This window comes from Asterias rubens, chromosome 5 (assembly GCF_902459465.1).
Source record: "Asterias rubens chromosome 5, eAstRub1.3, whole genome shotgun sequence".
In the NCBI taxonomy this organism is placed as follows: Eukaryota; Metazoa; Echinodermata; class Asteroidea; order Forcipulatida; family Asteriidae; genus Asterias; species Asterias rubens.
The window spans coordinates 5,091,595-5,107,998 of NC_047066.1; the positions used below are offsets into that span (position 1 = coordinate 5,091,595).

General features: G+C 41.1%; 1 protein-coding gene across 1 annotated transcript; it reads right to left on the bottom strand.

Annotated features, from left to right (window-relative positions):
* Positions 1–3,535: 3,535 nt before the first annotated feature.
* On the bottom strand, positions 3,536–12,336 carry LOC117290944 (matrix metalloproteinase-24-like). The gene is made up of 8 exons (XM_033772517.1): positions 11,947–12,336; positions 8,726–9,000; positions 8,298–8,581; positions 7,959–8,117; positions 7,114–7,274; positions 6,113–6,272; positions 5,286–5,561; positions 3,536–4,841 (listed from the first exon to the last, which is right to left on the bottom strand). Exons 1-8 carry the CDS (start codon positions 12,157–12,159, stop codon positions 4,594–4,596), a joined length of 1,776 nt encoding a protein of 591 aa, XP_033628408.1. The 5' UTR covers positions 12,160–12,336; the 3' UTR covers positions 3,536–4,593.
* Positions 12,337–16,404: the final 4,068 nt, after the last annotated feature.

A 16,404-nucleotide genomic window follows, 5' to 3' on the forward strand; every position in this document is an offset into this window, starting at 1 on the left:
ATCAAAAACTCTCCATTGCTCGTTACCTAGTACAGTGCTATGCTAACAATAATTTTGAGTAATAACATATTGTGTCCAGTGCCTTTAATGCCATATGACACGACCAATAACAGTGCCAACATCTGATTCACGAGCGCAGGTGTTCCAAGTTGAACTTGTCATCAGGGTATTTCACAATCCATCTCGGGTAGAGGTTCGAGAACGTGATCGGGGAAAAGAAAGTCAGAGTTGGAATCCCTGTCAACTATCAAAACAATTCGCTCATAAGAAGATTATAATTCACGGTTTTGAACTCAAGATAATCAAAATTCAATACTGAAAAGGGTGCGGCATGGAACCGCTCACAAATGTTGTCTTCCTTGTTGTCATTTTCTGATTTGCCGTCGGTGTTATCCATGTCTGATTTGCTGTCATTATCCACGTCTGAGTTTCTGTCATTTTCTTTTCCAATGTTGAGTTGCTGTCGTTGTTGTCAACGAATAGCTGCACTAATAGTCTTATTATAATAACTTGTTGTGCCGAAACGTTGTGCCGGGTGTAAGAACGAGGTTCTCTGTGCAAATGGTTCACATCTCTGAGTCCCCTGGTAATTTCCATAACATTTGTGACCAGAGGAACGGGTTCAGTTTCACGGTAGGGCATATTACAATTATTGCATTAGAAGCAAAAGGGCCTATCAAAGAAACTTATGACAAACTTAGGCCTTAAAAGAATGGTTAAAATTCAGCACCGCGTTATGGTGGTACCCGGGGATGGGTGGGAGCGACTGTTTAAACATTATCTTATTTAGACCTTTACTGTCCCCCTGTCTGTATATTGCCCCTGTCTTTATCTGAAATGTATAGACAAGTATTGGTTTTACAGAACCAGTGATTTCATTGGATACAACGATTTCATAGGATTAGCGAGCAGTGACGTAAGCTTTCCATAAAATCTGATTTGATTGGTCCGATGTGATGTTTGGCAGCTGCACTTTTCGTCATCATGCAGCTTCCTGCTTTTGTTTTATATATGCATTGTACACGATCGTGTGAATTGACTGCGAATTCGAGGTTAATTGTGATTATGGCAGTGGATTGACGTAGGGCCAAGCCAAAGCTCTGGTGTAGTTCATGTAGTTTACGAGCCCCAAATGTGACGTCAGATGTTGTTCAAGCGTCTAAGTACGATAGAAACAACAGAGGGCGGGCTACGTCTCGAACGGATCCGCGGATCAGATGGAAAAAACTAAACCACGTTTGCTAACACAAAACACATCGATTTACAAAACATCGACATTTAGAAAGGTAATCCTACCAATTTGTTAAACAATTGCTAAGCTCATGAGCAGATGAACCGATTTTGCTGTGCGTACACCAAGTGTTTCTGTAACTAGGGTTGGAAAGTATTGCAGCAAAGATTCTCTCGTGCAAGTAGTAACACTTCTTGCTAAAAAAGTGAAAGGGTTCAGAATTTTTAGCCAGGGACCAAATTGTCGATCAGTACTTTATTCTGCAGCTCCTTTAATTCTGTACGTTCCGACTTACCTCATAGTTATTCTAAAATTATAAAATTTAAGAATGTCACATTGTGTATATTAAAACCCGCTGAAGGTTTACCGGTAGTGTGGCAAAATAATGCAATATGGTTTTCACCAAAATAACTAAAATACTTATGTTTAAACTCAACCACAATCTGTTCCAATTATAGATAATGATTTTTTACCTTGCTATTTCTGTTGCTATGACCAATGTAGGCCTACATGCGAACATCCGTAAAAGGGCCATGAGCCTCCTTAGTCACTTCCAGAAGTACAGAAATACCCAGTCAAAGTGTAAAGCCGTGATGCTCAACTTTCTTTTAAAAATGTATTTTTGTTTAATTGAAGACATCTTTGTTTTAACCCTCGGGTTGAAGTGCATTACAACATTCTGTAGTTTTTTTGTTTTGTTATTTGTTTTAAAACAAATCTCAATTTGGATTGTTATTATTAACAACAACAGAATGGCTGCCGGCACAGAGGCGGAGTCCTATATAGGGCTAGGCTGCACCATGGTTTCAAGGCAGTGGACACTATTGGTAATTACTCAAAATAATTATTATCATAAAACCTTTCTTGATTACGAGTAATGGGGAGAGGTTGATAGTACAAAACATTGTGAGAAACGGCTCCCTCTGAAGTGACGTAGTTTTCGAGAAAGACGTAATTTTCCACAAACTTGATTTCGAGACCTCAGATTTAGAATTTGAGGTCTCGAAATCAAGTATCTGAAAGCACACCATTTCGTGTGACCATGGTGCGACAAGGGTGTTTTTTTCTTTCACTTATATCTCGCACCTTCGACGACCGATTGAGCTCAAATTTTCACAGGTTTGTTATTGTATGCATATGTTGAGATATACCAACTGTGAAGACTAGTCTTTGACAATTACCAATAGTGTCCAGTGTCTCTGAGTCAACTGGTCCTTCGTAATCCATGGCTCTAGCTTCTGTTGTGGGTCTTGCAGGCAGCTTGATTAGCCATAGCCGATGTCTGAAGCCGTGGTATCCCCATAAAATGTGAAGGCCACAGTAAATATCTCTATTAAAACAATGGTTTATAGTCAGAGCATTTTTAGTAATAATACATCGATTTGAATCACACACAATCATGTTAAGTTTCTTGTTTTTTGTTTTAATGAATTTGGCAACAATAAAACATAATTATGTACATTGGCATATTCATACATATTTTTTTTAATAACAATCAAAATTATCCCATATAATTTGAACACAAAAAGCGAAAAGAAAGAAGCGCGAAAGATGTAACTAAATCTGAAATGGTTCTTATATACGTCTGCATTGGTAAAATGATCAGTAAAAAATAATTCGTTGAAATACTATTGAAATTAGTGGGATCTGATTTTGCAATTTTTTTTTAATCTTTAAAGCTTCGGCGCATATCCAGTGGTTTAGACACGGTATACGCTAGCTGGCAACATGAACTTCAATCGTCTGTAGCAAGATTAGGGCTGTTATTACATAATTGCACAAGCTTAAAGGAAAAACATCTAGATAGGAGAAAAAGAAAAGTTTGCGACAGCAGGGAGGGGGTGGACCCACCAACTGGATTCGAACCCAAAGCTATATAACTTATTACTCTTCTTTAATAATCATTATAAAAAATACGAGGTAAATCTCTTTTAAAAAGGTATGAATTGTGAATTAAAAATCAAGAAAAAAGTGTTGCATATTTGGGGACTTTTGCCAAACCCAATGTTTTCTTAATCACAATAATGATGGCGTAAGGGACAATTATTAATATAACAAACCATGAAAAATACTAAATTATAAAATCTGGATAATAATGGAGAATTTGCGTTTAATGTTGTTCAATATTACATTCATCTATATATTAATTAAGTTGATACTCTTATTGGTTTGGTATTCGACAGTGTGTGACAAATGGAACACGTAAACTGTAACCTGACACCAACCACACGTTCGTAACTATAAATGTGATCCTGCACAATACAACTGGTATCTCTGATAGATAGTTACTTCACTTATTTACTATTTATTATTTATTTATTTTACAGATTGTTACAAATTAATGTTTTCGTTATTTATTGATGTCTCGGTCCTGGCTTTGACGCCGGTTGGTTCCGACTGAGACCCTTGTTGCTGTTTCTGGCTTTGACTTTAGTTCTCTTTTCTGACTCCGGCTCCAGTTCCTAATCCGGTCTTGCCAGGAGTTTCTGTCCCCCGTATGGCGAACTGTGTACAAACTTCTTCTGATAGCGCCCTCTTTTGAATCCACCTCCTCAAGGTCAAGTTAATTTCCCATATGGATGGTGGGGTGGGGGGGGGGGCAGAAATTCAATGACAGGGCTCTGGCTTAAATTCCCATGTTGGCTTCATCTACAGTTACCATTCTGGCTCTGGCTTTTGCTCAGTCGAGGTTCGAGGTTCGAGGTTCTGACTCTGGATCAATGACCCTGGTTCTGATTCCACTGGGATTTAAAAAGAATGTTGTGGAGTCCGGAGGCGGTTTCAATGGCTGATAGGGCTAAAGACCAATTCAGAAAAGGCCATCAGTTGGTTTTTAATTTCATTCATCAGTTTGATTTGGGTGGCGTTAATCTTTCATATACACTCCTTGCACTGACGTCACACAAGGCTGCCCTCTGCTGCATAAAAGGTGCACTGCACTACACACGAGGTGTCTGCTCCTAAAATGGCGCAACCAAGAGTTATCATGGGTGATGACATCAGATACAAATGTTTGTACATGACTGCAAAGATTTTTTAGATAGTCTGTTCTCTACGTGTCGTCGATCCATTGTGTTGTAGCGATCGAGGGTTGTAATCCGAATCAAGTATACAGGGATCCTGACCAACATGGCTATACGCAGTGGTAAACTGTTGATCATTGGATGGGCTAATGACTTCGCATGTTACTGTATTTTATGCCCTTTTCGAATCCACGGCTCAGTTGTTTTGACCATGATTGCACGTGCTTAGCGTACCTGTTTAGTCATGGCTTCAGACGAGAGAACGGAGCCTGAAGCCGAATCCAAAGCCAAAGCCGTGGATTCGGAAAGGGCATATGTATCTCAGCAGAGTGAAGAGTTCTATTTAATAAGCTGATGACATACAGCCGTTGACATCATCAGCATGGCGGGCAAAAGCGCCCAGGTGCGACCGTGCGCAACGGAGGTTTGGCCGCTGCCGGTGTTCTCCGGTGTCCCGGCGACGATGTTACCACACCCGAAGAACTGCCGATCGAATCTCGGCAGCTGTCCGTTCGGTGGGATGGCGAGCTTGCTAGACTCCCATAGATACTGCTGGTAGGTGTTTCCAGTTACAAAATAAACTGATCCTGTGTGAATGGAAACGATGAGAAATTATCATGGGTTAGTTTATATACCAAGTTGTGGAGAGACTAACAACTATAACCAACGGTATAACAAGCCATACGCCGAAGTCTCATAATTTTGCGGAGCACGGCAAATTACGGAGTCGGAGGCCTTCACGGGAGAGGACTCGTGGGGGCCGGCGGAGCTCCGTGCCCCACGAGCCTCCAGACCACAGCCTGACGGAAAATAATTGTGACTTCTTTAGCATGCATATCCGTCACTCAGTGTCGCTAAAGGCGTTAACTTTTAATACAATATTTTCCTGCAAGGTATGTGGGACTACGTTTGAATTATGAAATCAACTCCTTTACTGTATGGTTTACAAGTGCTGTGGCGCGATATGCTGCCAATCATTACAGAAATAGAACATATAAATAGAAGAGAAGGGAAACAAAATGTGTACAAACCACTTGAATAGAAGGCTGCTGTGAATCCCGATTTGAGAGACCGCGACCATCTCGTCAGGGGTTGAGGATACCCTTGATCAATGCGGTTATCCTCGTCGTTTAACCTCCAGTACTGCCTCCCGTTGAACAAGAAGACGTGGTTATTGTTGGGTGGTACGATCACCGCGGCCTGGATACTTCGTGGGGCTCCAGCGCGCTGTCGACGGCGGAATAAATCTCGGATGACACCCTTCTGGACGAGTTCACCCGATGGACTGAAATCGTGGTAATTCCTTCCTGAAGGCAGTAATTGGTGATAAGAAACAATTATTTGCATATGATATTTCAATGACAACACGGTAAAGTACGGTAAATGAGACAATGAACAGCCGCATAATGTCACCCTCGAAAAATGTATCTACCACACTCTCTTTGTAAAGGATTGAAAACCACTCGTTTTGTCCGCCGTACCACTCGTGCAAAGAGCAATATGGATAAAAGTTACTTTCAACTCGATTTAGAGTGAAGTGTGATCCGATTTTCACTTTAAAGAAGAATGAAACAGATCGACTTTCGCATGAAAGGAGCGAGGTGACGACTCGGACAAGAGAGTGAAATTTTCACTCTTCAACATTAAGAGAGAATGATATACGACCAAGTTTCTTCGAGTTGCAAATATTGAATGTTTTCTTGTAAGCAAACACTAAACAGGATAACAGTCACAGATGGTACTAGTCTTTTTTGTTGGCAACATTGTTCACGCACACACCTAAAGCAAACAGTGCACTCTTATTTACAGTCCACCTCAAAAAGGGAAATATAGTTTGACTCGTTTACTGTCACCTTACCTGAGAACAGCCTATAGGATCCGTCGTGACGTTGGTATGACGCGTCCACGGTGGCCAGTTGTGTCTGGAAGCGAGTGGTAATCGGCTTCGGGAAGCCTGGTCCGGCTACGGAGAAAGTTCGTTGAGCCTCATTGGTAATCAGATCCCAGTACTGATTCCCCTGGTATATGGAAAAGTTGAAGAAAAAAAAAGGTTTACCATGGAGGAAGATGAAAATGAAACTTTGGCGATCAAAGCCCACACGTTCTTTGCAGACAATATTGGTAGATTTATTTGGTATTTGTAAACAATTGTATTTCTATCTGAGTATCTACTAATCGCCGCTTTCTCGCGTGATCCATGCTTCTACAATTATAGTCTTTAGCCTTCGAGAAAGACTCTGCTTGGGTCGTAAAGTCAGACCAAAACAATTGTTTTGCTTCTAAAATTTGTCTTATTTTAAACTCTGGTGTCTTGGATGGTCTGTCCTTATGAAGCCCCTGTCTGTAAAACTTGTCTTTTTATCAACGCTTAACTGTGTTTGGATAACTCTAATTTGCTTGTTTTATTCATGCTAAGACTGTAGTGCAGTTACAACGTCACGTGTCTCACACCCTGCGCCAGGAGTTTAAAGTTGACAGATACGGCGCGTTACAAATGGCCATTATTTAGTTGAAACGGAAATCAGTTTCATTTGTTTTTGCCCAATGCTTGTTGTATTAAGAAAGAATTTGTATGAAACCATTGGCCAGAATTTAGTGTCTTATCTGAGAACGACAAATTTATTTTCCTCATGGGTTCTCAAAGATAAAACCATTATGAGTTGTGTTGCGAAGTACATTATTCTCTGCTTTTAATTTAAAGGAAACCCAAACGTATTTATATAACTTAATATTTGTTCTTGCTGTAACCTCTCCTTCTTTGTTGTACTATAAGTTTAAATTTTGTTATTGTTGTATTCCTTCCCCATGGTATGGGGTTTGTTATGAACAAAATCGGGTTATAAATAAGTTATTCCATACCCTGATCACCATCATTTCAGTCGGTGATGTCATCATTGCCGACCCGATGTGGATGTCACAGGTAGAGGGGGTGTTTGGCCCGGTTGGCGGCCTCGGGGGCTGGGGTTTGCCTGGGGGTGGCTGGTTTGGGGGATTGCCCGGAGCGGGTCTGGGGTTAGGTCCTGTGGGTGAAATGAAAACATAAACATAAATATCGGTTTATAACTTTTGTTTATATTATTTATTTTATCTGTTAGAAGAGTATAGTATAAGCTTTCTTCGTACGTTTATGTGTCTCTGAAGGTGTTAGAAGAATCCGTCGAAAAAGGTTGTACCTGTCCTGAATTTAATTTTCTTATGGTAGTTTTAAACAAGTTTAAAGGAACACGTTGCCTTGGATCGGACGAGTTGGTCTATAAAAAGTGCTTGTAACCGTTTGTTATAAAACGTACATGGTTAGAGAAAGATGTTTTAAAAGTAGAATACAATGATCTACACAAGTATGCCTCAAAATTGCGTGGTTTTCCTTTTACCTCGTCGACTAACACGGTCGGCCAATGGCCGACCGTGTTAGTTCGCAAAATAAAAGGAAAACCACGCAATTTCGAGGCAGATTTGTGTAGATCATTATATTCTACTTTTGAATTATCTATCTAACCATATGCATTTTATAACAAACGGTTTCAAACGCTTTTCAACGACCAACTCGTCCGATCTAAGGCAACGTGTTCCTTTAAGCTATACGTCAAATCCCGTTTATCCAATAAAATAATTGTAGCCAATGAAATCATATGTCCTGTAAGACCAGTGCCTCTCTTTGCCAAGTGACCAGTTTGTATACAGTCCTCGGCATTTAGCTTACCTACCATAAAGACTCTGTATTCCCCGGACGTCGTCCGAGGCCAGTTTGAAACCGTGCCTGTAGCCCTGGTAGAAGGGCGCCATCAACGACGTTTCCACATCGGAGTGGCCGAGTCCCAGGCTGTGTCCCAACTCATGGGCTGCCACCATAAAGAGATTCGTCCCTATGAATAAGATTTGTAACACATTAAATTAATATATAAAAACAAAGTTGTCCACACTTTCAACACAAAAATTTTAAAAATCGCTTCCATTTTATGTATGCTTGATTGATCTTGTGAAGAGCCTTGCTTAATCTAGCTACTTGGAAATGTGTACTTTCACCAACAATATTGAGAACGTACCGTGAGCTCTATTTGCTGTGAACATCTCCCCTTCATCAAAATGTGCGTCTCCGTCAATGGTCCGGGATCCCGGGAAGAAAGCGTGTGCCAGGACACCACCCCTGCCGTCAAACTCGTACCCATCCCCGTGCTGGCCGTGGGCGAACCGCAGCATGATATCAGCGGTGTTACCGGCCGGGACCTGGTGGAAAGTCAAAGGGGTGACGTCACTCCACGTCTTAAACGCCCTCTGAAGTTCAGATTTGGTTATGCTAGCGGGTAAATCCTCAGTTAAGTTCTCGATGCTATAAACAAAACAGTCATTCAAGATTAATCTTTAAAAAAAAGGTAGCGGTAACAGATTCTGTTTGTCATTATGTTTGAGACCGCAAGAGAATGCACATTGTAACCGCACCGACAGAGGGCGCCCTGTAAAATCAAACCCTCACCTGTACGTCAGACTCGTTCTCCTCCATCTCCTCCCCGAGGTGGAGTATCTCCTTCTGCGCCTGCGCAGTCTCTCGGCTGCCCCGTTGATGTCCTTGTTCCCGCACCGGGGCTTTCTCATCATGGCGATTGTCTCCTTGTTCAGCTTCCCGGTCACCAGAATGTGCGCCTTGTACTGCATGTGAGAGATGGCCTTCTCCATGTTGAGCGGGGACGACCTGTGGTCTGGGTTGGCATCGTCGTCATCGTCGAAGTAGCCAAACTTCCGCAAGTACATCTACAGAGTGGAGAAGATTTTCATGGGTCAAAATAGGAATTAAGCACAACGCAGTTTTTGTTGACGTGATATACAAAAATATGTGAGACGTCACATTCACTTCAAATAATGTTGAAGATGTAAGGTCTGCGGTAACACCATGTAATGATAATCTCTACTATTAATGAGTTGAGGTGGTTTTGAAAAGAACCGTAGGTTCAAGCTCGATGTTTCGATCAGTATTCTCTGATCGTCTTCTGGGCAAAACGTGGAGATGTTCAACTGAAAACGCTCGATACCATTAAAGGCAGTGGACACTGTTGGTAATTACTCAAAATAATTATTGGCATAAAACCTTTCTTGGTAAAGAGTAATTGGGAGAGGTTGATAGAATAAAACATTGTGAGAAACGGCTCCTTCTGGCTTGACGTAGTTTTCAAGAAAGAAGTAATTTTCAATGAAATTGATTTCGAGACCTCAAGTTTAGAATTTGAGGTCTCGAAATCAACCATATAAAATCACACAACTTCGTGCGACAAGGGTGTTTGATTACTTCATTCATATCTCGCAACTTCGACGACCATTTGAGCTCAAATTTTCACAGGTTTGTTCTTTTATGCATAAGTTTAGATACACCAAGTGAGAAGACTGGTCTTTGACAATTACCAATAGTGTCCACTGTCTTTAAGCACTATAACGGTGCATTTATAAGTAAATCAAAACACTTTAAAGCTGCCGGTGCGACACACAAACTGTGATTGTGTAATATTGGCGAATAAATGAAGACTGCTGCACAACAAGTTCAACAAACTCTAAAAAGGGAGGGGTGCGTTACAAAACTCACAATATTGAGCCTCTCTGTTAGGGCACAAGTGATTTTTTAAAATTTCAATTAACTTGTATGTTCCCATCTGTTGTGCTTAATAATGACAGGTTTTCATATTAATGCTGGCTTTTGTATTTTAAACCAGAATTCGTTTAAAAGAGCTAATTGTTTGCCTTCAATGGGTTGCACCATTGATCGAGTAAAAAGCTCTGCTGTGCAAGGTTGGCAAAATAAACGTGCATGGATAGTGTAAATACAACTCGTTACAAACACTGCATTCAACTTTGTTGTGCTGTTTTGAAATTTATGGACATATGCTGTGTTTACGTGGATGAAATTAATTAAAAAAGGCGTCACTGTCCTTGTTGATGTTATAATTGACGTTTTGTTTTGTGTGTCAAATCTGCACGTGCCAGTGACGCGACTGTGTGCCTCTACGGTTGCCAGGCAGTGAACCACACGGGAGCTAGCCTTGTGCAAGCACCTAGCTTTGTTGAACAAGGTTGAAAACCATGCTTCGACCCCACGGTATACTGTGCTATACTGTACACAGTACCATGCAGTTCGTCGTCCAACGTGTGATTCATGCTACCTGGTGAATTCAAAGCTGGATTCTTGCTTTTAGAGCCTTGGGACAAGACTACCCAGGAGGATAAGATTCATCATTGATGATGCCCGGACGTTCGTATTACGTAGACGGTAACTATGGCCACGGAGCCCAAGTGCTTAATAAGTACTTCCGGGTCACCTTCAGTTAACCCCCCATAGTGTTGAAAAGGTCAACGTGGTTACCGTTGACCTTTCGTCGAAGGCGAACTGGTTAATACAAGGGAAAGGGCATGGTTATTCTAGAACGGAGGCCAGGTACCACTGGGAAATGACGTCACCGGTCCCGTGTGTGAAGTCTGACTTCCGGTACATCGAGGTTGGTTCGGTAACAGCATTTGTGACGCATGTTTGACGTTGGGGGCTGGCCTCGTGATGGCTCACTGTCACATGTCTTCTGGGTGAAATGGTTTTATTATTAGAATAGAACGAACACAGAAATATAAAAAACACTAGCATTGACATCGATCAAAAGTTTTCAAACTTTGTAACATTTCGTGAAGACCAGACACGATTTTCTATTATCACTTTTCTCGTAAAACCAATCACACATATGTACGAACATTTAAACCATAAGAGTTGGATCCCTTCTTATGGGTAACGTCGACATTACTGGTATTGTACGCAGGGAACACGACCTAGGTAGAAGCTATAAACTGTTGACGCAAGTCTGATGTCACCACTCCTATAGGAATGTACAACTTTCGAAGATTTTGTACATGTTGAGAGAAATGCATGGACAACAACAATGTTTGTATTAATTTACATATATTTCAAAGTCAAAACAGGGAGGGTAGAAAGCACTAGCTTAAAGACTAACTAATTACGTAAACAATTGCAGCTTTCGAATCAAGATAAATTGCAATGTTTCAAACTCAGGCAATGTTTCTTTACACATATTGTTTTAAGGCTTTCTTAATAATTGGTCTGACCACACACATCTGTTGTTAAGACACAGATGCCATGTTTGGAAGCCATAGCTTAGTCATATAGTGACATCCAAGGGATCGTCTTAGGAAAGCTTAGCAATGCAAGGGCAAAACCGCATTGGGCGTTGTTCAAATTGTCTGATCTTTTGTCTTATTAACACCGATGATTGGGAAAAGACGCCACATAATCCATATTCATAAATACCTCAGACAGTTTCGCTATTCCTATTGGTGGGGAGCGCGTCACGTGGGGGGTGTTTAAACCGTTCATATAGTGACCAGCTGGATATGTTTATAAACCGGTGTCTTCGGATATGTGTGTGCGGGATAGCCCACAACCTCGTTCTCTAAAGAGGCTTCATAGATGAGTCTTGGAAAGTCACGATCACCGACGCCATTATGGGTTTTTTTAAGACACAATAAGAGGGTACAATGTTTTGCAAATTAATTTGTTTGTATAACACACCCAAACTGAACAATGAGTCTTTCTCGAAGGCTTAAATGAAAACAAAGCAAACATGAACAGGTAACTCACATTAAGATGAAATACTTCAACTATATAACTATTGTTTTCTTGACTACAAGAATTAAAAAAAGTCCTCTTACCATTCCTTCATCCATCTCGACGGGATCAATATCATCCTCCGATGAGACACTGACTCCGGTCTCGCCTGCTCCTCCTCCAACAGCCCCCGCCGAGGAAAACTGCGTCACCTGCGGCATCATCCCTTGATTGCCGTGCATCTGGGCCGAGAGTGTCCCGCACAAAATACATCCCACTAAAAGGCCGAGAAGGGGGCGAAAATCATTAAGCGTCATGTTTATAGCCGCACTTCAATCGTGTTCTACAACTTCACTCGTGCTCACACTGAGTTCTTGTCCACAATTCAAGGGGGGTAAATCTGATACTGCTTCTGATGATGAAAGAGAATTTCTTAACTGACTTGGATGGATTCTCCCTGTTGGGGAAGGGGTCGCAAAGAGGGGGAAACTGTTCCTCCACCCGGTGTAAGCTTGTGACTCGTACCTACCTTACTCCACGGTGATTAAGACCCCCACACAGGAAACCATCATTACGAACCAGCCAATCACAGCGCGCGTTTCAAACGAGTAGAGGAAGATGACTAATCCTAGTAAGTGTTTTATTTTGGTCGGCACTTATATTTAATCATCATGTGGTGATTTTTTCCCAATGGATTTGTTTAAGGGGTTCACAGCCCACGCAAGAGATGCGAGAACGTTTGTGAGGAGGAGGAGGGGGGTTAGCATATTTTTACAAACCCCTCGACCTCTAAATTCTTCCCTGCCAGGGAGGATCAGAGGGGCCGTGACGCAGTTTACTCACCGGACGTGACGTAATGGACAGGGGGGAGGGGTTGGGTTGCTAACATGTTAATCCCATAACATGACCAGTGAATCTCAGATCAAACGCCCTTAACACACCTTCATTGTTGTTCGCCTGATTTGGTCTACGGATAATTAGATACATCGAAGAGCAACGGCAGGCTGTCACAGTTGCGTCAATATCCAAGTCATCAAAAACAGTGCACAGATGAGTAAAGTCTTATTCAAGAAAACATTAATGAGAGAAAAACAAATTGGTCCTCAAATGGTCCTTGATTTCTCTCCCACACCATGTTTGGTTATTTTCACTTTTGTTTGTATAGTGATTAGGTACCATACCAAATCATGTGTCAAGTTTGACAAGAATTGTGATAATAATAATAATAATAATAATAATAATAATAATAATAATAATAATAATAATAAGAGTTCTTCATAATTTACTTGACAGTCATGACTTGTTCAACCTCATCAAGCCTGATCAAAGAGGAAAAAAGTTACGTATGTTACTTTTTTGTTAATGTCCATTCAATTATAATATGGATTATACCCCCTTGCCTTACAACGCCAATCAACTGTTTCATCCGAACATGATGTGGGCGATCTACCCCCCCCCCCCCTATCCTCAATGGATGCACAGTGGCATCAAAACTATCACTGGGACCCCGGTTCGAATCCCAAGAGGGGCACTATGTAGATGCACTGTAAAAATAAAAATAAACGGTGAAGTTTACGACACTTTACATGGCACCCTAGCTGCCAGGTAAAGTGCCGTAAATTTCACCGTAGAACTACCCCTGTAAGGCACAATTTACAAAACTTCCACTGTAAAATAAACGGCACTTTACCTGGTATAGCTATAGGGTGCCAGGTGTGAAGTGCCGTAAATTTCACGGATATTTTTTTACAGCGATGGGTTTGCAGTCCCTACTTGAATGAACGGGTTTTCCCTGGAATAAACTAAGTGGGGTGTTCCTCCCACGTCTAAAACTTACAATTTCCTCATTGTCTTCTCTCTTCTCGTTTGGCTCTAATGAGAGCGTTGGGAATCCATATTACCCAGATCCAGAACCGTGGGAACCCACGAACAACCGTCAACATAAGGCTAGATAACTCAGTTGATAGAGCGCCGGTGTCGCATGCAATTATGTCCTCTATGCAATACCATCCGGAGGACATTATTGCATATGCAATAATGTCCGCTGCATATGCAATCGTGTCCTACCGGACGCTGCTGCATAGTGCAATTGTGTCCGCCCGGACACATTTGCATATGCAGTTGTGTCCGCCCCCCCGTGCAAAACCGTCCTTGCAGTAAACTAAACGCCCGTGGTCGACGGACCACGTTCGTCATTTTTTTTACAAGCTATTAAGTGCATGTCATGAATGACATGGTAATGTTCGGCCGTTGGATGGGTATTCGCTACAATCATACGTGAATATTCATGCTGCATATACGTAGGTTCAATGCAAGCATGCTCGCTTACGCGCGCACATGTACAGTCATGTACATGTCCACCTGACGGTTTTTGCATAGCCCCGGACACGATTGCATATGCAAAAGTGTCCGGAGCGGACAGTATTTTATGGCGTACGCACGTTAGTCGTGGGTTAAAGTCCTACTCAGTTTGTCTTAGTCCAACCCCAACATCATTTATAAAAACTTACCCAGTCAGTTCCCCTTGTGGTTTGAAATGATAATTTAACTGATTAAAGAATTGTCTACAGACTAATCTAAAAATCTTACTCGGCGACAATGTCATCTCCACAAACCGCGAATTCTTTGTTACTTTCAAGGTTCTCTTTATACTTCAATTCCTTCTTTTAAGTTGACAAACAATGAGGCAAGACTTACATGACGAAATAATGATTTTGAGTAATTTTCAATAGTGTCCAGTGCACTTATATAGGCACTGGAAACCTTTGGTTGTTGTCAAAAACCAGTCTGCTCATTTGGTGTATCTTACTAAGCCCGGGAAGGGACAGTGGTAAGAAAAAAATATGCAGGGGCTAATTCGTTCGCACGGTTAAGTAATCCGTTCGAACGAATTAATAATCCGTTCGAACGAATTAATAATCCGTTCGCACGGTTTAGTAATCCGTTCGCACGGTTTAGTAATCCGTTCGAACGAATTAATAATCCGTTCGCACGGTTTAGTAATCCGTTCGCACGGTTTAGTAATCCGTTCGAACGAATTAGTAATCCGTTCGAACGAATTAGCAATCCGTTCGAACGAATTAGTAATCCGTTCGCACGGTTTAACTAAGGCATGAAATGGCGCTGCACGCATGCGTAAGCAATCCCCTCACAACAACACTTTGCTTCAAGATGTCCACCCTCGTCTTTTCAATTAGCAATGCATCTATTGACAAACTTATCAACACGGTCATCATCAGAGTCAGAACTTGTGTTGCGGCCCTCTGCCATCTTGAAGCAAAAAGTTGTTGTGAGGGGATTGCTTACGCATGCGTGCAGCGCCATTTCATGCCTTAGTTAAACCACTGAACGGATTACTAATTCGTTCGAACGGATTGCTAATTCGTTCGAACGGATTACTAAATCGTTCGAACGGATTATTAAACCGTGCGAACGGATTACTAATTCGTTCAAACGGATTGCTAATTCGTTCGAACGGATAACTAAACCGTGCGAACAGATTATTAATTCGTTTGAACGGATTACTAATTCGTTCGAACGGATTACTAAACCGTGCGAACGGATTATTAATTCGTTCGAACGGATTACTAAACCGTGCGAACGGATTATTAATTCGTTCGAACGGATTACTAAACCGTGCGAACGAATTAGCCACTGCATATTTTTTTCTTTCCACTGTCCCTTCCCGGGCTCCGTAGTATCTCAACATGTGCATTAAATAACAAATATATGAACATTTGGATTCGAAGTTGCGAGAGTATAATGGTTATCGCACAAGTCGTGTGCATTATGCATTGTGTTTGTATATATACTCAGCGCCTTGAGTACCTTGTTTGGTAGATACGTGCGCTATATAAGACTTCGATATTATTATTAGTATTATTATTATTATTATTATTATTATTATTATTATTATTATTATTATTATTATTATTATTATTATTATTATTATTATTATTATTATTATTATTATTATTATTATTATTATTATTATTATTATTATTATTATTATTTGAGACCTCAGCTGAGGTTTCGAATTCAGTTCAAATATTTGAGTGAGAAAGTTCAAGTTTCTCAACAACACGTTACTTAAGAGGGAGCCGTTTCTCACAATAATTTATACTATAAACAGCTCTCCATTGCTCGTTACCAAGTAATTTTGTTTATGCTAACAATTATTTTGAGTAATAACCTAAAGTGTCCAGTGGAACACAATAGATGTAATAATAGACTTGCTATCAGTCTGGTTGAGACCGTGACCCACTGAGTGTTTCCTGAGTTCAATGTTTGAGGATTATTCACCACAGCAACCTTGCTTGTCTAATGTTCCTGTTGATGATTGACGGTTCACAGGGTCAGTAAAGGTCATTGTGGCAGGAGAACTCCCTCCGACCCCCCCTTTCCCATGGCGTACTGCGCACAAATTTCTTCTGTTGTCAATTGAAAGAAATGGTTCGAGCAAAACAAATATGAAGAAATCATAATGAATCATTTTATCTGGAGAATTGACAACGTTACCTCATGGACGATTCTTTATCACGCCACTTCGACCAAGATAAAAA